This window comes from Mauremys mutica, chromosome 7, assembly GCF_020497125.1.
Source record: "Mauremys mutica isolate MM-2020 ecotype Southern chromosome 7, ASM2049712v1, whole genome shotgun sequence".
Taxonomy (NCBI): domain Eukaryota; kingdom Metazoa; phylum Chordata; order Testudines; family Geoemydidae; genus Mauremys; species Mauremys mutica.
The window spans coordinates 43,993,970-44,018,211 of NC_059078.1; the positions used below are offsets into that span (position 1 = coordinate 43,993,970).

The 24,242-nt window shown below is 44.8% G+C and overlaps 1 protein-coding gene across 3 annotated transcripts in view; it reads left to right on the forward strand.

The window, feature by feature from the left end:
* The window catches only part of SFMBT1 (Scm like with four mbt domains 1), a 138,240-nt gene that overhangs the window by 91,829 nt on the left and 22,169 nt on the right, over positions 1-24,242 (forward strand). For all 3 annotated transcript variants that reach the window (XM_045025115.1, XM_045025116.1, XR_006581206.1), the window contains 11 exons: positions 631-871; positions 2,129-2,217; positions 3,379-3,625; positions 6,431-6,528; positions 12,650-12,751; positions 15,177-15,327; positions 17,661-17,743; positions 18,950-19,076; positions 20,291-20,404; positions 21,652-21,694; positions 23,001-23,065. In XM_045025115.1, the coding sequence (XP_044881050.1) occupies positions 631-871; positions 2,129-2,217; positions 3,379-3,625; positions 6,431-6,528; positions 12,650-12,751; positions 15,177-15,327; positions 17,661-17,743; positions 18,950-19,076; positions 20,291-20,404; positions 21,652-21,694; positions 23,001-23,065 (1,360 nt within the window). The remainder of the gene's footprint in view (positions 1-630; positions 872-2,128; positions 2,218-3,378; positions 3,626-6,430; positions 6,529-12,649; positions 12,752-15,176; positions 15,328-17,660; positions 17,744-18,949; positions 19,077-20,290; positions 20,405-21,651; positions 21,695-23,000; positions 23,066-24,242) is intronic.

Genomic DNA, 24,242 nt, shown 5'->3' on the forward strand with positions numbered 1-24,242 from the left:
TAGACAAATAAGCATCAGTCCCTGGAGTGGGAGGTGGTGGTGGAATTTCAGTATGAAGCATTCATTTATGCTTTCCATAAGAGGGCTCTTGATCCAACGAGGTTAGAGAAAATAGGATGGAGAGGTGCCAATTGGGATATTTCAGAATAATGAAAATAATGAGGAATAATGAAAATGTTATTCTTTTACACCAGGGATCAAAGTATGTTGAAATATTTTACTTTTAGCATCAACTGGCCTGAATGCCTACTTGTGACTAACTGAGCTCTTGGGTAAAGGATGATGTACTGCAATGAGCAGGTTTTATTTTAATTAATGATAAAAAGATTCCTTCATGCCATTTAATTATTTAGATATATGTCCCTGAGGAGGCAAACTGGCATTTTGGGAGGTGACAGTTGTCTGAGCTTTGGTAGGGCTGCTGGCCAAATAGAAAAGGGTGTGCTTTACCTTCCTTACCATAGAGTTTGTATAAGCCACTGAGAAGTGAGCTTTAGCTCACGAAAGCTCATGCTAAAATAAATTTGTTAGTCTTTAAGGTGCCACAAGTACTCCTGTTTTTTTTGCGGATACAGACTAACACGGCTGCTACTCTGAAACCTGAGTTGTGGTTGTTTTTACTTTTTTCAGGTGGACACTAGTTTGCAGAATGGCTTTGCCCCTGGTATGAAGCTGGAGGTTGCTATCAAGTCTGACCACAATACCTACTGGGTAGCCACCATCATCACTACCTGTGGGCAGTTGCTCCTATTACGCTACGATGGCTATGGGGAAGACCGCAAGGCAGACTTTTGGTGCGACATCATGACAGCTGACTTACATCCAGTTGGTTGGTGTGAGCAGAACAAAAAGATTCTCAAAGTGCCTGAAGGTAACAACTCCCCATGGAAGTGAGGGAATGTGGAATTTATTTTTTCATGTATATTTTGCCCTTTGTAAGTGTTAGGAGAAGCAATTTGCACTTGCTATAAAACATCTCAAACTGTTGAGCTTATTTGACTGCCTGCTCTCAAAAACTTCTATGTACTTGCAGTTATAATGAATCCTTTTATTTTCTGAGATGCACCAGTAGCTTGGACCCAAATTAAACTTGCCTTTAAAACGTAGATTTTTGGTACTCACTAGCCATTGCCCCCCAAATTCTTTGGCTTTGCTATTTTTTAGGCATTTGCCACTCAGACTTTTTTTTTCTTTTCATAAAACCACTTGTTTTTACATAGAACCTACTCTGTAAATGACTGTGCCTTGTGCTTGTCATAAGTTTCATTCTCAAAGCTATGTTTATATCAGTGGCTGTGATGTACAAAAAATAAAAAAACAAATACCAGGTTAATTTTGAGCTGCACAATCGGTGTTTTACACTTAACTACCTTGCTGTCCCTCCTTGTAACAGACTCTGTACGACCACTCCAGTATAGGCCTTCTCTACATAGAACCTTGTCCTCCTTCTTAACACTCTTTTCCCCTCATTGCCACATATCCGTATGGTGCTCCCATTGATGTCAGTTACCAGAGTCTGAAAAGAAAACAGCCTGAGAATGATCTTTGATGAAGATGCTGTCAGGGTTGTGCTCTTGGTTTTCACCTGGTGCCTGTCTGTGGAATGGAATGTCTGATGGGCCATCCCCAAGAGGGGCTTGTGTTTGCTCCCTCGCATCATTTCTGGGTAACTGCTGAGACCTGATGCCCCGAGAGCAGCTCCCCATACTGGTTCCCTGTGAAACCTGTTTATCAAAGTGATTGACGCTCACACTTCAAGGCAGGTGAAACAGAGATCAGTTATTTAACAAAGTTCACTTCACGATAGATTTTATTTAAAACTTCAGACCCACCCACTTTCACCAACTCTTGTCTGTTATCTGAAAGGGTTGTACTCTTGTACTGAAATGAAGGAAAGTTCTGAGTTGACACTATCTGTTGAAATAACACTAATGTGAAATCTTGCTTATCATTAAGTAATCTAAGGTAAAGTCACATTCTGATGTAGGAGCATATGGGCCACCTTATTGACATGGATAACAGTGTACCCTCCTGAATGAAATGTCACAAGGGCACTCAAATGACTTGTTGCTTGAAGTAACATTTTGCTGGCCACAGAAGTAATCTCTAACCCTTGTTTTTTGTTTAGGTATCAAGGATAAGATATCTGACCAGGAAGAATTCCTTCGACAGACACTGACAGGAGCATGCAGTGCTCCTGCTAACCTGCTAGAGGGTGTGAGTGTTTATTCAAATAGACTGAATTAACTCACTTGAAACAACAGTGAGGCTTCTTTTTTAGGGCTACGACACTCTTAGCATCTTTAACCACAGTATATAAAGTAAAGCCCTTTGTAAGTGAATCATTTCTACATCTTTCTTAATTTTAAGTGCTATTGCTGTAAGCTGTTGAAATTCAGAAAAATATGTTCTGTCCACCTTCTGGTATCTGCGTAGATTTGTGTGTTGTCAAATGCTTTCCTGAATGTGTTTATAACTGCAGGTTCAGATTCTCTCTTCCACCCACTAATGCCTGTCAGAGTAAAGGAGCTCCTCAAAAATTCCCTTAGTGCCCAGCCCTTTCTCTTAGCCTGTTCCTCCTTCCAAATAGCTTTGTGGAATCTCTTCCTTGTCTGATCTTCAAAGTGCCTCCTTCCTTAGTCATGTCCCCTGTTAATCTTCTCTTTACTATTGAACAGATACTTTTTCCATTCCTTTGTCTCCCTCCTTAACTCGTGTACCTCTGCTTGAAATGGGACAAATTCAGAACCTAGCCATCACCCATTTCTCTGTAGCTAGATCCTTGGTTTGAATAAAATAGAATCAAGAACAAAAACCTGGCCATCTCATTCAATCTCTAATCTTAATCTGTTCCCCAGACAGAACATTGTGATTACATTTTGGAAGATGAGTGAGATGCTTACCATTTAAACATTGTTTATATTCCACCTTTTAACATGGGCATCTTTGCTTCTTTTCTGTCCTGTCCTCTTACATATTAAAAAGATGTCTGAATTTTTAAAGGGTGGGCTGTATTACTCCACTTCAAGCCCTGAATGTACAACTGTCAAATGCCTCTGAAACAACAGATGAACAGCACACTGATCCCATGGCTTTGCAAAAACCCCATAATTTTATGACCATGACTGCAGATACCGCAGGAGCTCTGATGCAAGCAACCATGGCTAGTGAGTTCTGTAATCTCTTTGGTTAGTGGTACTATGGTATCTGACTCCTATATTCATGCTTCAGTTGGACAAGTGGTCCACAGCACGAAGGTGTGTCTAAGACACAGCATCAGTGACAGTGCAGAATCTACATAACTCAGTCTCTTTTGAACCAGTTGTATGGGTTACTTTCCTTATGGTCCTTTTTTGTTCTGTCCATTTTGGCCTCCAGCTTCACAGAGGGAAGAATCCCTTGGATCTCATTGCACCAGGCTCCAGACTGGAATGTCAAAACTCCCAAGATTCCTTGGCAGCCTGGATTGTCAAGGTGGTTGAAAATGTTGGTGGGAGGCTCAAATTGCGCTATGAAGGGTTGGTAGATTCTGACCAGTCTGATCAGTGGATGTTCTACTTGGATCCATTTCTTCATCAAATGGGATGGGCAACTCAACAGGGATATGACCTCCAACCTCCAGCAGGTACCAAGTAACATTTTAAATCTATTGTCGATAGAGCTGGTGATCATGAGCTTGAGACTGCAGTCCCCTCTTCTGTACTTTAAATCTGGATTCCAGATCCATGTGTGCACACACCACGAGACTGAGATCTAACAAACATCCCACTCCTTAATGAAAAAGCGTTTCATTAAATAGTATGACAGAGGTTACACCCTCTTGTTCTAATGTTTATAGCTGCTTTTGCCTGTCACCATCTTTAATCTGGTTGAATGTGGGGGAAGGATTGTCTTTTGACATTTATTTTAATGGCCTTGGGTTCTGGTAGGAGGAAAACAATCCTTGTAATAAAGTGTAACTAATACAATGCTATATTTCATCTCTCGGGAGGCTCCATCCTAGAGCTCTGCACAAAGGTCCCCATTTCTTGCTCCTTAACAGCACACCTCTATTAAAGCTAGGCCAATAGAGACTTCCCAGCCCACTATGATGCCTAGACTTCCATCTGAAGTAGGAGTACAACAGTGCATAGTAGATTGTCCTGGAAAGTTAGTACACCCTAAAGAATGGGGGGGTGAACAATGCATGTAGTTCAAATGCCTGTCAATGTTAATGGCTCTCTCAGAAGTTCAGGGAAGTGGAGATGGTGCCACTCCCACTTCAGCATAAGAACCTCCTCCATTAACAAAACCATACAAGATGATCTGTCATAATACATGTTTTAAAAGAGGAGCTAATTAAACTGATTATGATAATTGATTGTCCACTATAATTGGGGGTGACACCTTAGGCAGTAATTACCTAAACAGAAGCAAGCTTCCAAAGATGCTGTTTTGCCAAGTATCTTTACTCCTCTGGTGGTTTTGGGTATGTGGCCGCAACTCCCCCAAAGGGGTACTGTTCCTGCTAATTACATATTGCTGTGTCATGTAGCTGACTTGTTGAGAGTGACTAATCACACTGCTTTTTTGAAAGTATATCCTTGGAAATTATCCCCTGAATCACAATAATTCTTGGTTTTGGTCACCAGATCAAAAGGCAGTGACACTTCTGATGTAAAATGTTGGACTTTTCTCTTAATCCCTTACCTGCAAAAGCAGAAGAGAATTTACTTTAGAAACACAAGGTGCCCATGGTCTCAGTGATGGGTATTTACATTAAATTCTAACTTTTTAGCAGTGCATGTGAATTTAGTTTTTTAGAAGTCACAATCTTTAAAAAAAAAAAAAAAAAAAGTGGTTAGAGGAGAAGCCCAATCTATCTTCCTGCTGACATCTGTGAGAGTATATCCCCATTGATAATTGTCTCAAATCCCAAACCAGGAGGATTTGGAATCTCACTGAAAAATTATATTCTGTTTGTTTCACCTGCATCACTATATTGATGGAAAATAAACAAAATTCTATGCCATCAATCTCTCTCTCTTAAAGGATTTGAATAGTGCAGTTTTTTAAAACACTGGGCATATGAATTATCTTCTTAATCTAATTTTGGGTTGCCTCCTTGATATTCTGTGAGAAAAGCCTGTGGTATCCAGTTCCAGGAATCCCTTAATAAATCTTATCAGGAACCCAAATTATCTCTCCCCATTGGAAGTGGTAGCAACCTGTGATGGGGCATACTAAAGGAAACAGCCCCACCTAACTGTGCTGCACTCTGCGATACTTCATTGCTTGCTGCCAGTTGAACCTGCAGCCATAAAAATAGAGGAAATGACCAGCAATAAATCTCATATCATTAGTAAATTCAGTATTTTACATTCTTTTATTACACTATGGGTGTGATCAGTATGACCGCAAGCTCTCCATCAAATTAAAGATGTAGAAGCATATAGTTCACACAGTGGAACTTGATTTATGTAGTCCCTCTTCATACACAAGGTATCCTTAAGCGTTTAGAAAAGCTGAGAGTTCTTAGCCGGAGCTCTGAGGTAAAGCAATATGGTTTCTTAATGGATGCTCTGCTTAGCATTTAATGGGTCAAAAATAAAAGTAATTTAGCTTCACCCTCTTCATTTTCTGTGGAAGATACAAGTCCTGCACTTAGGACGGAAGAATCCCATGCACTGCTACAGACTAGGCACCGAATGGCTGGGCAGCAGTTCTGCAGAAAAGGACTTAGGGGTTATGATGGACGAAAAGCTGAATATGAGTCAGCAGTGTGCCCTTGTTGCCAAGAAGGCTAATGGCATTTTGGGTTGTATAAGTAGGGGCATTTCCAGCAGATCGAGGGATGTGATCATTCCCCTCTATTCAGCACTGGTGAGGCCTCATTTGGAGTACTGTGTCCAGTTTTGGGCCCCACACTACAAGAAGGATGTGGATAAATTGGAGAGAGTCCAGCAGAGGGCAACAAAAGTGATTAGGGGGCTGGAGCACATGACTTATGAGGAGAGGCTGAGGGAACTGAGATTGTTTAGCCTGCAGAAGAGAAGAATGAGGGGGGATTTGATAGCTGCTTTCAACTACCTGAAAGGGGGTTCCAAAGAGGCTGGATCTAGACTGTTCTCAGTGGTAGAAGATGACAGAACAAGGAGTAATGGTCTCAAGTTGCAGAGGGGGAGGTTTAGGTTGGACATTAGGAAAAACTTTTTCACTAGTAGGGTGGTGAAGAACTGGAATGGGTTACCTAGGGAGGTAGTGGAATCTCCTTCCTTAGAGGTTTTTAAGGTCAGGCTTGACAAAGCCCTGGCTGGGATGATTTAGTTGGGTTTGGTCCTGCTTTGAGTAGGGGGTTGGACTAGATGACCTCCTGAGGTCCCTTCCAACCCTGAGATTCTATGATTCTATGAACTCTGCTCATTCACTGTGTTACCTTTTTTTGCTGAAGCTATCCGGTCCCTGAAGAGTGAGGCAGAATGGCAGGACATCTTGACAAAGGTGAAAGAGGAAGAAGATGGGTCCTCAGTACCCACCGATCTCTTTAAGGTAAAATATCCAGTGCACAGAATTTGATCAAGCAAGGCTCCAGATAGTGTAGTGAGAACTGCAGGCTTTCGTCATAGCTGTCAGAATTAATGCAGGAGAGCAAGCCACTGGAGCAAATTGAGTGAAGGCTTGCTACTGCTGACTACAATGATGTGTCATGTCAAGGTCAGGTGTTTATTGAGCAGTGTTGCCATTTGATACAGGTTCTGATGTTCCCCATTCAGGTGGCTGAAAATTAGGGATCAACTATTTTGTCTTGCCTTTTTTAGTGTTGAGGATTAGAAAAATATTTTAACTGACTTGTTTGGCCTGTGGCCACATTCTGCTGCACGATCAAGCCACAGTTTGCAAAGCTCCTGGGGAAAATCTCTTGGGGCCTGTCATAGGGTTGTCCCACATGGAGCATCTTGCTGTGGCACAAGTGCGCCTGCCTCAGTTTACCCTCTCAGGCAACCCAAGGATTCCACTTCAGTCTCTTTGGCCCCAAGGAAGGTTTTGAAGCAAGTTTATTATCAAACTATAGTGCATATCAGTCCATAAAAAAAGTCCCTACATAGGCCCCTTTAGCACACTGGTCTATAGAGTCCTTAAAATCCCATGACAACACACCACATACCATATGCCAGCATCTTCCACCACCCCAAGGCTCCTCGTCAGTCTTCTTATGCCTCTCTGACGAGACAGCCACGCCAGCCCTTCCAACTAAAGTGCAACCCTGATCTTCCCAGCAGAAATTCCCTCACAGTCGCTATGCTGGGAGATCATCTTCACCAGGAAAACATCCCTCATTCCCCCTGGTCCTCACACTTTCCCTTACTTCTTGCTTTCTAGCCTTGGAGATAGCAGCAGGTTAAGTTCCTCTGCTGCTCTCCTGTCCAGCTAAGGAGTCAGCACACAACTCCCTCTACTGCTCCTCTCGCCTTCATCCCTCTCCAGCCCCCATTTCCCCAGAAGTCTGGCTTGGAGATACCAGCCTTCTTCTTCGAGTGATTGCTCCTGCGTATTCCACAGTAGGTGTGCGTGCTCACCATGTGCACCGGCGCCGGAAGTTTTTCCCTTAGCAGTACCTGTACTGGGGGAGCACCGCGGCAACCCCTGGAGTGCTGCCTGTATATCACACTACAAGGGGAGCCACGGGCTCCCCCCACCCTCAGTTCCTTCTTGCCGCCAGTGAAGATAGTCTGAACTTTGTGCTCCAGCTCTGCTGTGCCCCTTCTTCTTGACCTTAGTGGTACCGTTGATAGATCGTCCTTCAGTTGTTAGTGGGCTCGGGGCATGCCCCGTGCCCCAGGCTTCAAGTCGTGCAACTCCTGTCGCCATTCCATGCCCAGGAGCGACCTTCACACTGAGTGTCTTCGCTGCCTGGGTGAGACTCACATTAGCGACCATTGCAAGATCTGTAGGTTATTCAAGCCAAGGACCAAGAAGGAGAGAGACATTAGACTTAGAACTCTCCTGATGGAGTCGGCGCTGTCCCCAACGCCGGTACGCAGATTGGACTTGGTGCTGGCCGCCGCATCGTCGGTACGTAGCGAGGCCCTGCGAGGCCCCTTTGACCAGTCGGTGCCGCTCTCCCTCCAAAAAGCAGGGGAAGGGCCTGGCCTCGCAACAATGCCGCGACAAGGATAAGAGGGAGGCTGGTCCCGTGCTAGGCAGCCCTAAATTCCCCCCCGCAAGCTCGAAAGCTCCAACTCACATGGAGTGGAGCAGCCCCGGTACTGTTGGCCCAGGCATCCCCACCAGTACGGATGCCGTCGACACTGGAGGCGGTGCAGGCTGTGAAGGACATGTCTTTGCCCATCCCGAGCTCACAAACGGGCATGGGCCCTAGGTCTCTAGGCAAGCCCCTGTTGGGTGCCCACCAGACCTCTCCGAGCAGCCACAGTTTCCACTCTGAGGACCGCTCCCCGCACTGCTCGGCGCGCAGCGGCTGCTCTTCTGACTGCTCCCGGCCACCCTCGACGCCAGCCAGACCGTCTGGGCCGCTGTCGGGACGGGAGTCGCAGGGACCCTCTCCGCCGCTTGCCAGCGAGTGTAGGCACCGAGAGAGGTACCGAGAGCGCTCCCCTGCTAAACTTAGATACCAGAGCTGTTCTCGACGGGACAGACATCGGCGTTCCCATTCTAGCTCCCGCTCATCTGGACGTCACGCCAGAGGCTCCCCTCAGGGTACCTCAGCGTCAGGGCACCGGGCTTCGCGTCACCGTCACATGTACTGAAGCAGCTCGTCGCGTGGGTACCGTTCATTGATGTCAAGATCCCGGTCCCGAGATAGACAACGTCACAGACGCCGCTCCTGCCGCTCCCACGGCACCGAGCGCTCGTCAGCAACCTCGGCCTCGGACCTGTCCACCATCCTCGGCACACTCTGTTCTGCCGGGACACACATTGCCATCATGGGCACAGCCAAACCAATGGTGAGGGACCCCGTGGCAAGGACAGTGGGCACCGTGGCCATCGGTGCCAGCCCCAACGGAGGCCCGCTCGGTCGCCGGAGCGTCCAAGGCTCCATCGGCCTCGTCTGGCCGCCCACAGGACAAGTCTGTGGGTCACGAGTCAGCAGACTCGCGCCAGGACTCTGACCTCGGTCTCGGCACCGACCGAGGTGCCTGGCTCCATTACCGGACGACACCGTAGCGGCACCTCTTCCACCAGTCCCACAGGAGGACTTCAAGGCGCACCAGGACCTGCTAAAGCGGGTAGCATCCAACCTCCAGCTGCAGGCCGAGGAGATGGAGGGTCCGTCTGCTACCCTTTTTAATGTCCTATCTCCCTTGGCACCGGGCCGCGTGGCCCTGCCTCTGCACCAGGGTATTGCCAATATCTCTACCTCCCTGTGGCGAACTCCCGCTTCTCTGGCCCCAATCTCGAAAAAGACCAAGAGGAAATACTTTCTGCCGGTGAAGGACCATGAATACCTCTATTCCCACCTGGCACTCAACTTGCTTGTAGTGGAATTAGTAAACCACAGAGAGCGACAGGGCCAGCCCGCGCCCACCCCCAAGAAAAAAGACACCAGGAGACTGGACTCCTTTGGCAGAAAATTGTATTCGTCAGCCAGCTTCCAGCTTCGGATAGCTAACCACCTTACTGAGCAGGTATGACTTCAACCTGTGGGAGTCCCTGCCTAAATTTGAGCCCCTCCTCCCATACTGGGATAAGAAGGACTTCAAGGCTCTCGTGGAAGAGGCGGTGGCTAAAGCAGCCCTGCAAGCGGCGTCCGATGCTGCTGACATGGTGGCCCGCTTGATGGCTTCCGCGATCGCCATGCGCAGGGCGTCTTGGCTCTTGTCTGGGCTGCCGACAGAGGCCCAGTCTCTGATGCAGGGCCTCCCGTTCGATGGCAAGGTGCTCTTTGCGGACCAGACAGACGTCAGGCTGCATGGGATGAAAGATTCCCGCACCACCTTGCAGACCTTAGGCCTCTACGTCCCCCTGGCTAAGAACAAGGCCAAATTGCTCCTGGCGGCTCAACCTGTGAGGAGCAGATATGAGCACCCATACAAAAGACCCAGAGACCAGAAGCGTTGGTCTCAGCAGCAGTCCCACTCTGCCCCGCAGCCTGGACCCTCTAAGGGCAAGAGGCAGGGAAAGAGGCGGTTTTGACTATTTGCAGGGGGGCACCAGGCCTGTTGCCAGGGAGACCCCCTGATTAATAAAGTTTGTGTTCTGCATTCGATTGTCTGCCTTCCTCAGGGCGTGGTCCCGTATAACTTCGGACCAGTGGGTCCTCAGTACCATTTCCAAGGACTACGTGTTGCAGTTCACCTCACCCCCACCAAATCACCTGCCCTCCAGGATGGTCCCGGGGGACCCGGAACATGTCCCCAGATCGACCTGTTTGCAACCCGTCAGAACCGGCGTTGCCCCCGGTTCTGCTCCAGGGGAGGGGTGGGGGAAGGCACGATCTCCAACATGTTCCTCCTGAGCTGGTCGGGCCATCTCCTCTATGCCTTTCCCCTGTTCCCCCTCATTGCCAAGGTCCTTCAGAAGGTGAAAGCTGACAAGACAGAAGTCATTCTCATAGCCCCAGCGTGGGCCCGCCAACACTGGTACGGGCCCTTCCTATGCCTCTTAACGGCCCCCCTGAGGGTGCTACCACTCTGCCCAGACCTCCTCTCCCAGGACGGAGGGCGCCTCCTTCATCCCAATCTGGCCACGCTCCACCTGACAGCCTGGATGCTCCGTGGCTGAATGAGGAGGAGAATAGGTGTTCGGAGCAGGTAAGATGAGTCCTCCAGGAAAGCAGGAAGCCATCCACACGTCGAACGTACGTGGCGAAGTGGTCCAGGTTCACCAGGTGGGCGAGTGAGCGGGGAGTCTCCCCCGCCACCACACCTCTCCAGGTTATGCTGGACTATCTCTTACCTCTTAGGGCCCAGGGACTGGCACCTGCCTCAGTTAGGGTGCACCTGGCGGCCATATCAGCTTTTCACCCGCCGGTGCAAGGCCACTTGGTCTTCTCCCACTTGATTACCTCCTGCTTCCTGAAGGACCTTGACCATTCATTCCCGTACGCTAGGCCCCCCCATGCCGCAATGGGACCTCAACCTGGTCTTGTCTCGTCTCACGGGGCCTCCCTTCGAACCCCTGGCCACGTGTTCCTGGTCACACCTCTCGTGGAAGGTGGCCTTCCTCATCGTGATCACGTCGGCCCAACGTGTCTCAGAACTCAGGGCCTTAACCTTGGAACTCCCCTATACGGTTTTTCATAGGGATAAAATCCAGCTCCGCCCACATCCGGCGTTCCTCCCGATGGTGGTCTCCGCATTCCATATGGAGCAGAGCATCTTCCTCCCCATGCTCTGTCCTAAACACCACTCCTCTAATGAGGAATGCCACTTCCACATGCTCGACATGCATGGGGTGCTGGCTTTTTACCTGGATCGGACTAAGCCGTTTCGGAAATCCTCTCAACTATTTGTTGCCTCGGCCGAGCGGACAAGGGGGCAACCTATCTCCACCCAGCGACTTTCCCGCTGGATCACCTCGTGCATACGCATGTGCTATGATTTGGCAGGGATTCACCCCCACACACCGATCATTAGGGCACACTCTACGAGGGCTCAGGCCTCCTCAGCTGCCTACGTCGCCCATGTCCCCATCCAGGACATTTGAAGGGTGGCCACTTGGGCATCAGTTCACACATTTACTTCACATTACGCGATAGTCTCCCAGTCTAGGGATGATGCCAGGTTCGGCTGGGTGGTACGTCATCCCAAACCATCGTGAACTCCTACCCACCTCCAACAGATACTGCTTGGACTCACCGACTGTGGAATAAACAGGAGCAATCACTCGAAGAAGAAAGGACAGTTACCTGTTTCGTCACTGGCGTTCTTCGAGATGCGTTGCTCATGTCCATTCCACACCCCGCTCTCCTTCTCCTCTGTCGGAGTTGTCCGGCAAGAAGGAACCAAGGATGCGGGGAGCCCGCGGCTCCCCTTATAGCGCGATATACAGGGTCGCCGTGGTGCTCCCCCAGTACGGGTACTGCTAAGGGAAAAACTTCCGGTACCGGTGCATGTGACGAGCATGCACACCTACTGTGGAATAGACAGGAGCAACACATCTCGATGAACACCAGTTACGGAACAGGTAACTGTCCTTTCTCTGCTCTCCTGCCTGCAGCCTTCTCCCAGGAACAAACTACAGCATCCTTCCAGGGCCTTCCTCGGTTTCCTGGTCTCCTGCAGGTCTCACCTGCCTTTCCTGAATGACTCACAGGGTCTCTCCCCCCTGTTTCTCTTTGATCCTCCATAGCCCCAGTTGCTGCCCCACCCTCTTAATTGGCCAAATGGAAGTACCTGTTCTGGCTCGAGGCACTGGACCTATTTCATTTATAGGGCCTGGCCACCCTGTGACTGGGCCCAACCCTGGTTTCCCTGATATTATGGAAAAACTCACAGCTTCAGGGGAAGGACAGTTGCCACCTTATTTTCATTATACAATTCTTGCTGGTACTCGGTCACCTGTGCCAAACTTTAGAAGATTTAGTAGAACAAGGCAGGATGAGCTAAAAAAAGTCTTAATTAACTTCTACATGCTTCAATATGAAAACTGTCAGTTCTTTTCCATTACAAAACATGGTTAATCTGTGCTCTAATCTTGTGGTTTTCAGGACAAGCCAGTGATTGGAGTGCATTCATTCACTGCGAGCATGAAGTTAGAGGCTGTGGATCCAGTAGCACCTTTTGTCCTCTCTCCTGCTACAGTTGTTAAGGTACCAGGAGTCATTCTGAATTCTCTGGCTATGGCTGAAGCTCAGTTACTGTTTTTGTTCTGTACTTGTTGATTGAGAATTCTCTGCATGCTTTCTTAAATCTTACATTAGAGTTTAAGCTGAAGACTTTTCATGGATCACGTGTGGGTCAGGTACTGCCAGGTGACTTTATCCCAGGGGTGAACACTTTTTAGTTAAAAATTGGTTCAGTGAGAATCATAGCTTGAAAGAATAAACAGACAAAATGATCAAAGCTGAGTGCCTAAACTTTGACTCCTAAATCCATACTTGGTCATGTGTCACAGAATCACAGGGTCAGTGCTGTCTTGGCTCCGTACAGTCCTTGGGAGGAACCCCCTTCTGTGTGACAGCCCTTCTCGGGAGTCCCACTCTCTCAGAGCTCAAGCCCTAGGCTCCACCACCTCGTGGAACCACACCTCTACACCTTCAGCATGCCTGTCTCTATCCGTGAGACACCCTCTCCCCAGAGAGTCCACGAACTATGCATAAAAACAGAAAGGTTTATTGTTTGTCTGGAACACAACACAGAAAATTCTCATGGGTCTCAAGCATAGAAAATCTTAGCAAAGTCCATCTGGGACTGTCCAGCATCCAGTTGAGCTCAGGCTGCTCTTCGTAGTCCAGAAGCGACCACTCCTTCCAGCAGCCCACTCTGTATCACCTCCAAGGCCCCTTCCCCATCCTTTGTCATCTTTCCTGGGCAAAAAGATCACCTGGTCTCCCTCTGTAGCCCTTGGTTCTCCCATTGGTCAAAGCCATCTGGCTTCCAAGATGGGGTAGGCCATCAGTCGCTAAGTTACAAAGTGTCCTGGCTGTCTGGGTCCCAGCTGCTAGGCAGGGTCACACTTGGTTCTCTGCAACAATAAACATCCTTTCCTACCACCTCATTAAATATGTAGCACATAGAGGAAACTAAGGCACAAAGCATTCATATAAAAATTCCCCACTTCATCGCATCCATGCAACTTAGAATGGCCTGATTTTCACACAATGCTAAATTCTTATAGCTGCTATTAACTTTAGTGGAATTTGTGCATACTTATGATTTTCAAAAGATGCCAAGTATGGATTTGAGAGCCCTGCTTTAGACTCCCGAGTTTGACAGCTTTTACCAACATCTTTGTTTTAGTAAACACCTAATAGGTTCCAGAAGAGACTGCACATCCACACACTATGCAGGTTCCAAAGAGATTGTACGCCACAGATTATACAACGTATTTAGTCTTCCTTTATGTATTTTCAAACAAAAGTTGTGCTCCCTTTGCTTTTTACTATAGAATTGCTGTTCTTTGAATCTTTGCTCCTACATCGTGTCTTACATTACAGACATTTTATTTCTCTCTCCTGTGAACGCTAACTTATCAGTCTCTTTAAATATGCAATACTAATGTAATACTCTGAGGTACCGCCAGTTCTGAATGGAGTAGAATCATTATAGCGCTTGTTGATTTTATTTTATTTTTTTATCTGACATTCTAAGTAAAAACACCCAATATGGCGTGCGTGTGTGTGTGGCAGCACTGCATAGCTGATCCATCCTGTTTAGCATTTTCTGTGGCTCAGGTTCCTAACCATAGTCCTCATTCTTTATTTATGTATTTTGTTTACTCCTTACAAGATGTCATACCTTTGTGTCTGATTCTAAATACTTCTTGGACTTTTCAGTTCTTAAATTTGTATTGTAGTCTCATAATCCTGTCTTCCAAAAACATATTGGACACATCTCTCCAAGCTGTGGATCACACATAAATTTAATCTTCTCTCGCACTCTCTTTCGTTGTCAGTCACTATTGAAAATAGTGAATTTATGAAATAACTAGCCTCTCTAGGATCCCACTCAACATTGTCACACATTAAATAATTCATTATTGTGATATTTAAAACAAAAAACAACCAACGTGAGTGCATGTGGGGTTTTTTGTTTTTTTTAAATAATAATCCATATATCTTGTGTGTAGTGTGAGGAACATGAAGCCAGGATATAGTATGTCCACTCTATTTCCTTTTTTCTACTAAGCTTGTTATCTCATCAAAGAGAAACAAATTAAGTTACCTTGGTAGGGATTGTTTTGATGAGCCCATTTTTATTTACTTGGAGTCATATAGCTCTCTAGGCAATTACTTATTGCTAGCTATTTATCACCTCATTTGTCTTTTAAGTGCCTATAAATTGACTGCTTTATTAATTGTTCTATTACATTTGCAGATATTATCATGCAGTCTGCTGGTCTGTGATTCTGTAAATCATCCTGTCTTTCTCCTCCCCACCACCCCAAAATCCCTCTAATATTTGCAGATGTGGGATTTGGAAAATATTTGACAATAGATTAGCCTTCCAAAATTAAAATAGTATATCTGCTACCCTAAAGGCCATCTGTGTGTCTCTTTTTGGATAACTTTGCAGGTGTTCAATGAAAAATATTTCTTGGTACAAATTGATGACTTACGACCAGAATGCACAACCAGCCGGTCATACATTTGTCATGTCAACAGTGCTGGTATCTTTCCTGTGCAGTGGAGTCTGAAAAATGGTTTGCATCTCAGCCCTCCACCAGGTACATGTCTGCACTTTTCTCTCACTTATTGCAGTAGGCCTCTTTGAAAGGAAGAGATTATTATCCCCTAGTGCACTGTGTTAAAAATCTACAAGCTGGGACAGCATTTTTGCAGAAGAGATGTGTGCTACCAGCAAGAGAAAGGGGAAAGATCCAAATTCAAGAAAGCAGCAGCATTAAGATGGTGGAGTCTGGGCTTCTCATGGAGATGTACTTGGGTTTGAGGTCTGTGGGCACCCCATGCTGGGCTTGGACTGAAAGCATCTGGTTATCCTTGGAGGGAGCATGCATTCCAGGGTGCAGGGAGTTAGTGAGCTATAGCCTCACTTCCTGTGATATCAGAATGCTGTAGCCAGTACAGTGGCTGTGGAATTTTCTTCTTCTTCATCCTGACTGTTCAGCTTTATTTTCTTACTCCCCAAGTGCTCAATGATGGAAATGTGTAGAGCAGAGGGCAAAGATCTTAGGGTTTTATACTGCCACCCATCAGCATAGAGTCTGAGCTTCATTTTAGCTTTTCACTGGTTAATAGGAGCAGAAAGTGTAATGAGTTTGCCTCTTCCCGTTCCTTAAACTAGGTGTACCGAGGTACTATGGCCAAAGCAGCACTGCTGTTCCAGCTGTCTAGCTCCCCAGGCCTGCATTCAGAGCCCATTAAAAGGTTTCAGGCTTCTCTTCTAAGCAGCACGCACAGAAATGGTTTCTTCTCTAAAGAAAGTGTGGTGCCTTTGAGATTCCTACTGGACATAGCTTTGGCTGACATAATATAAAAAACATAAATAGCCCCTGTTTTGGTTAATCCCAGGAGAGGTTAGATGAAATTACTGCAATTTAATCTGAAATAGTATCACAGATGCTGTTTCATGTGTAACTTTTTATCTTTTATAAATTCCTAAACCTGAGTCATGGTAGTACTCTGTAGAGAATACCTTAGCTATCCACTTTGAAGAAGTATTACGGCAGTGCTGTAGTTATTCTGTTGCTGAAACCCTGCTGTTTTCAATCACATGCAGTATCCTATGCTGGCAGAATAGTACAACAGTTCAGTTTCTTGGTCCCTGCTTCCCTTCCTTTATGTTCATCTTGTTTAGACAGAGTACAGGAGAAGGGAATATCTGCTCCAAAAAGAAACTATTTTGCCTGGGTACTGGAGGTTTTTATACTTGGAGCTCCCTACAGCTCTGCATTAAGATTCCCATATCCCAAATTAATATAGATTTATTAAAATAATAATTATGGAATAACAAAGTAGATTAACTACCATGCTTAATGGCTACATAGTGGATTTGTATAGTGATTCATCCTCATTACACTAGTTGTCATTTATTTAATAAATAGTACATCAGTGCCTAGCAAATTTAAGGCACTATGTAAATAATGACTTCTATTAAATCTAAGCCTTTCTGGATTATAACACTTCATTTAAAAGTGAGAGACACTTCAGTTGTGCAGTCTGATCTTGTGGGACACCTTTCAAGGAGTCCTTCTGCATTCTCTAGAATGTGGTCAACCTACAGTAACATGTTCTGGTTAATGCCCTCTCATGCCTAGCATGTCCAAACTACCTCAAGCAGACAGTCTCTAAAGAGAAACTAAGACCCATATTTTTAAAGGTATTTAGGTGTTTTTGCACTCAGTGTTGCAACACCAAACTGATATAGAAGCCTGCATCTCATTTTCAAAAGGGATCTAGGCAAGCTTCTAAGATGAGGTTGAACATATCACAATACAGCTTCAGTTGTATTAACAGAGAAGCTAATGCAAGGACATTTTAAGGTTTGTCTTCACTGCAGTGTTATCTCAAGTTACCTCCTATGGACTTAGTGGCAAATAACACTTGAACAGCATAGAGTGTTTCCATTAGCAGCATAGAGTAACTGAGTTCTCACTGCATTACTAGCTCCTGATGTTAGCAGCACTCAAACTTCAAACCACACCTCCTGACAAGCCAGCTAGTTCAAGTTTAAAGCACCACTTCATTTGGCTAGAGACTTTTGTGTGAGAACGGGAGTCCGGTTAGGGGCAGCACTCGAGTTATACCTTGAGCTAATGCTGCAGTGAAGACAAACTCTCAAGCAGTAGGGCATAACTTAAAACATGCAAAACCACACAGGGCCTGATCTTGTGTTGCTTACTTGGCAAAGCTGTGGATTTCCTTATACCGTATCTGTGGGAGTGGTGCTGGATTAGGCCTGTCATTGAACACTGCAACCCACAGGCCCCAGTTGGGAATTAAATCATCCATATCTTGCATAATGCAAGCATTTGGTTGACTGGAGTCATCTGTTTGGTGTAATGCAATTAAGCAACCACTTTGCTTGCTCTTTGCTCAGGTTATCCCGGGCAGGACTTTGATTGGGCGGACTACCTCAAACAGTGCGGTGCTGAGGCTGCTCCCCAGAGCTGCTTTCCTTTGGTGAGCTTTTGCAGAATAATGCTTTTTCCTGTACTGGTGGCTACTCCACATGATGTCCACTTACATAAACAACACCCTTGCTTCCTGTGATTGTTACAGTGGACACATAATGCTTTTGACCCTGTGACCTAAACAGAGCTCATAGTTGTTCATGGAACAGAAGTGTCTAGAGAATGTAATAAAGGTGAACTGAAGTGCTTGTACAAAAAAATTGAGATCCCAGATTAACAGATTACAGACCAGATGCTGCTGTCAGTGGCAGTGTGAATCTAGAGTAAAAGGCCATTTCACATGAGCTGTAACTGTTCATGGAATCACTGCCACTGCACTGGTCTTTCATGTGTGCATCTGTGTTAAAATGGTACCCTTCCTCTGCTCAGCCCTTGCCACCTATCTAGGGTGTTTTTTCCCCACTCTTCTTCCTTAACGGTAATTAAGGTTTGACTTGAAAATTCAATATAATTTTTCCCATTGAAACATTTTGAGCTTATTTTAAAAGTAAACTGCAAGGACTTGAGTTGGGGTTTGTCATTCTGTGCCACAGTGGTGGTATTACTAGCTGAACACTTTGTGAAAGCATCACCAGAGGGCTGTTTTCTTAGCCTTGCCAAGTACTGAGGCAGATGTAGTCATCAGGGAAACACTCAAACTTCCTGGTTTAGAAAAGGGGGATGCTGGCAAAGCTTTTTTTGCAGCTTATCCTCCTCTTGCCCTCTCTTCTCAGTGTCTGAAAATACAGACTCTGGTCTTTTCTGAGAGGAGTGGGTAGAGAGGTGGGTTGCCTTCTGCCTGTCAGTCTGATTATTTCAGTTTGCTAGCTACTGGTGTGTCACTTGTAGGTAAATAACTCGGCAAAGTTTCTTGATTCTAGTTTTGGTTAAATCCTGTCAGTGAGTCTCTCAGCTGAATTTTTCTCATGCTCCAGTGCAAATGCAACCCTATGTGAGTGTGTCATTGCGTACCATTCTGCCTTGCTTATCTGAAATTCCCTTTAACCTGAAATATGGTTACATATTCCGACAATTGTTAATTACACTGAAAATTCTTTCTGAATCCTTGATTACCCACATGTGTTCGAAGTCCCCCATCATGGATGTGTAATCAAATTTGTATGTTTTAGTTCTCCACCTGGCTGTTTACATCTGATAGGCCTGTAAATTCACATATTGTCTCCAAACATCCCTTGTTCTGTCATCTTTTTATTAGCTAACTTCCAACCATGGATTTAAAGAGAACATGAAGCTTGAGGCTGTGAACCCTGTTGATCCAGGGGAAATTTGCATTGCCACAGTCACCAAAGTGAAAGAGTCCTACCTTTGGCTTCAGTTGGAGGGTAAGTGCCCCGTAAGAGAACAGGAGACTTTCACCAGTCTGACCTTGCCATGAGTCATGTTAGTACACCAGTCTCACCTGGAGATTGTCATAAATCATTAGCTGCAGACACTTTCTGCTAAAAATGGCCAACAAATCCTTGTCTTCTGTAATTGAAGGACAATACTGTTAGCCCTTTCTCTTGCTCTTCTCCTAGTTAAGATTTAAAATGGCAACACTCACTTATCTTGGGGTTAAAATCACCCTATGCGGAGAGTTGGCACAAATCACCATGTAAATCTTTTTTCAGCATTATTCTGGAAAAAAAAATCTGGGACTTAAGTAAAGCATAGGCCTTGTACTATATCTCTGCACGGGGTGACTTTCACTTAAGTGAAGGATTTACCCAAGCTGAGCAGCGTGGCACCTGTAGAAGATAATTTGCAACAGAAAATCTAACAAGATAGAGCTGGCCTTTGCATGCTTCTTTATATTCCTTTTATTTTTCAGTAGAACCTCAAAGATATGAACACCAGAGTTACGGACTTACCGGTCAACTAGACACCCTATGGAACTGGAAGTCCTCAATCAGGCAGCAAGCACAGACCAAAAAAAAAAAAACCCAACCAATACTGTACTGCCTTGGGGCTTTAGCCACGGAGGGTTGGGGCTGCAGCCATAGTGGGAGGGGCGGGGCGGTCAGGGCTCCGGGCTGGGTGAGGAGTCTCAGGGCTTCTGACTCTCAGCAGCACCGAGGCTCAGGGCTTTAGATGGGGTGGGGGGAGCACTGGCCCCGCAGCTCTGCTCCTGGTTTCAGTCTCGTGGGGGTGCTCGGGCTCAGGGTTTCAGCCCTGCGGCTCTGTTCCTGGTTTCAGCCCTGTAAGGGGTGCTGGGGCTTTAGCTATGAGGGGAGCACCAGTTTCAGCCCTGGGTACTGACTGGGAGCATGACGTGAACACTGATCCATGCCGCCTTTGATTTTATTTAAAGAACATCAAGGTGTATTTATTATGCCTTGTGCTACTCTGCTGAATGAAAGATGACAAACGCCTTCTTTTCCAGCTTTTAGAAGTGAAGAAATGAAATCAGGAAATAGTTGCTGATAAATGAAGGAAGGGGAAAATGCTAAACCAGTGGCACTATTTTGCAGTCATGTTGACATACAGATAGCAGGTCCCAATAGAGAATTTTGAAAACTGCTGTTTCAGTTACATTTTGCTTCTTTTCACTGAACAGGCTCCAAAAAGCCAGTTCCTGAATGCATAGTGAGTGTGGAATCGATGAATATATTTCCAGTGGGTTGGTGTGAGACCAATGGATACCAGCTGAGACCTCCTCGCAGAGCTATAGGTAACAGTTCTGTTCTCTTTGTAATTACTAGCAGTCAAGGTGGGGATGGAAGGTCTTTGAAATTTTAACAAGTGCATCTACTGCAGAATTATCCCCGTCCTACTTCATGAAGCTACAAATGAAAGTGTCATCTCATTTTTTAAAATGTATGCAATTACTAGTGTCTACATAAAATATAAACATGAAATATTTTTAGGAATCTTTCACTTGTAGGGGGTGAGGTGATAAGTGAGACACGGTACAAACTTGTACATTCATATAGTTCATATGTACTATGCAATGCAAAATGGCTAGGGATACAGTAGTACAGGCAACGTACAACCCTTCTGGTCAGCTCAGAATGAGATTTAAAGTAATATAAGGGGCATATCAGAAGGGTGACCCCCAGCAACAGTACTCTTGGTTGCAACACTGTTTGTGTATAGAATACATAGCAATCTCAAACATGATCTATCAGTCAGTCCATGTAGCTTTAAATTCATCACGCTGGTGAACAGTTCTTCTAGGTGTCTGGCTCCTCCACGCACAAGCAAATCCACATGTCTGTCTTTCTGTTATAGCAAAATTGTTTTCACTATAACAAATGCCTGGATTGTAACCTGTATTCGTAGTTGAACACTGCACTTAACATGTAGCTATTTTTATATAACTTCACAGCATTATCTTGGTAACATCTTCTTGTCTAGAACTTCTTGGTGACATTAGATTGCCTAGTTAGACCTGTAAAATATTCAAATATCACAGTATTGATGGGTGTGAGAGAAGGCAGTCATGCAGATTTATTTCTTTTTAGCTGTTGTTATAAATACTTTGATGACTGGCCTGAAACGTACAAGTTTGTGAAGAAGATAATTCTGTGCACAAAAGCTGAGATTTTCACAGCTGGCTAGAGGATCTGATGCCCAACTTCCATTAATTTCAATGAAAATTGGGCATGCAAATCCCCTAAACATTTTTGGATAATCTCAGCCCAGATGACTGGTGTAAACCTCGTATCAAAGGGGTAGCTGTGTTAGTCTGTATCCACAAAAACAACGAGGAGTCAACCAGACTCCTCATTGTTTTGGTATAAACCTTGTGTCAGCTGTTAAATGACTGCAGCAATTTTTTCATGTAGATACCTTTGGCTTAAAACTTAGAGGAAGTGCTGTCATAAAAAATATTTTGTAATGGAAGTTTAACTTGCTTGGCTTTTTTTTTAAATCCTTTCTCTTCTCCTTTCTCCCCACCCTAATCCGGATTTACAGTGAACAAACAGAGGAAAATTGCTGTGGTTCAACCAGAGAAACAGTAAGTAACAAGTTTATTATTATTATTATTATAATCAGTGTGGATGGTGATTTGTCTTTGCAGCTTTGGTTTCATAGAAAAGGGTCAGTGAAGTTTGTTGGGCCTGAGTTTATACCTATACTTAATTCCCACTGATACTGAAAAACATTCTCTGCCCTTCTGAAATGAGAGCTACAGCACTGTTCAGGGACACTCTTTGAGTGGGAAGCTGTGGTTTTAACAGTTTAGTGTATATAGGCTGCACTGATGGTTAATAGATCATTTAACTCTGGGATTTTAGTTGTTGCTTCATCCCTTGTTTTAAGAAGCTGAGTGATCTTCCAGTATTGGAGGACATTAAAGGTTTTTTGCTGTCTAAAATATTTGTCAGCATTGTCGTCATGTGGATTTCATTATGGAAGCTTTGAACTATTGTAGTAGTTATCCTGAGTTGGGATGATTGCTTCAACTCTTTTCAGTTCATTTTCAGATTCATTCTCCCTTCAGAGCATACAGCCACCTTCATTAGTGTTAATGTGAGTGCAGTGTACATTTGCTCTAAGAAACAGAATCTGACTTCCTTAGTGTTCTGTTGTGCAATTGAGATTTCCACATTATTTGATGGGAACGTTCAGTTGTACCATGTAAGAGCTCTCATTCAAATAGTGTGCAGCTACGGTGTTCCTCCAGAGTGGGAGTTGTATTACATGAGATGCTTACCAGATTGAAAAAGGAGAGGAAAATGGGAGAAAAAATAGTTCAAATAGAGACCATCCTTGTGTTCTCATCTTCAAAGGTTTTGTGAAACTATGTAGCATGAGCTTGTTCAAGTGACACTCACAATGGTACAGTTACTCTTGCTGACCTTGATATCATTGTAGGTATCAGATTTTACATGGTTGGACATCCCAATACTTGGTCCATTGTTTTCAGTAAAATAGACTCTCCTAACATGTCAAGCCACCTGCTTTTTTAAAAGGGGCCATTAGAAGTGTTTTTTAGTTTTTGTTTGAATCCACATATTTTCAAACATGCGAAATGTAAAAACTGTGATGGTGTCTCCAAATGGAGTGGGCTGTGTTACCATGCACCTTTGACACACCTGGCTTTTTCAAACAAGGGAAGAACACTACTGGCATAGAGCTGAGCTAGATCAACACAACTGGCTCTTCCTGCAGCCTGAGTAAAGTCGTTAAATACTACAAAGATAATTGAAACCATAGGCTTGATACACTAAGTTGGGAGTGAGAAAGGACCTCACCTTTTTGCAATCTGGATGTTGATGTATCAACCTTGGTCTCTTCCCAACGTCCTCTCTCCATTTCAGAATTTTGTCTTCAAGGGCTGTCCATGAGAGGCTGAAGAACCAGGAACTGAATTCCACTGACTCAGGTAAGCGTCTTGTTTGTTGGGTTAAGAAGGTAGGAGAGTTCTGTATCTCTATGGCATAATTGTCTAGCTGCTCAATAACTTCCGCTGTCCTGAATTAGTACAATAGGGTAAAAACTGTTCTGAGGGATAATCTTTCAAACAGCAAGGAAGATTTAACTTGGTAACAGCATACAATTACTGCTGCACATGGTGCAATGAGAACATGTCTTGATGCTGGAAGTTGGATTATTGTAGCACCTAATCTTTTCTCCCACCAATGGATGTGCTAGGAGCACCTGGAGCCGAAATATTTAGTCTTAATAACCTAGTTGCTTACAAAACACTTTCCTCTAAGCTATATAAATGGTATACATACCAGTAAATCTCATATGCTGTGTGTGAGAAGGAAATTCTTGTCAAATTAATGTGTAAGCATCCCCCAGCAAAAATGCATTAAAATAATATTGAGAGAGATACATAAAACTCTGGCGCTTGGGTTGGGCTGTTATAATAAACACTTCATATTCCACACTGAACTGTTAGAATACTATATTGATGTGCAGGTTTGTTTGTCTTTGTGATAACTTGATCATCACTATAGAGCAAGAATTTTCAAAGTGTAAAAAACCTCATGTGCCAAATGGTGAAATCTACTCATTTTCTGAAGTCTTGAAAGAATGTATATAAGTACATCTGCTGATGACAGAACAAGGAGTAATGGTCTCAAGTTGCAGTGGGGGAGGTTTAGGTTGGATATTAGGAAAAACTTTTTCATTCAGAGAGTGGTGAAGCACTGGAATGGGTTACCTAGGGAGGTAGTGGAATCTCCTTCCTTAGAAGTTTTTAAGGTCAGGCTTGACAAAGCCCTGGCTGGGATGATTTAGTTGGGAATTGGTCCTGCTTTGAGCAGGGGGTTGGACTAGATGACCTCCTGAGGTCCCTTCCAACCCTGATATTCTATGATTCTATGAAACAGCTATACAATTCTAGCTGCATAGTATCTAACCCTAAATTGCTCTATTTCCCACACAGTAAAATGCATGTCTAAGGTTGTACCACTTTGCATATTAATGGGTTTTAAAATGGAGATATAATGTCAATATGTCAGTTTATAAACCACTGGAATTAGGGCCTTTTAGATTAAAGTGCTTTTCAATCAAAATTATAAGACTACTAGAGTAAAATTACTTTATTTTTG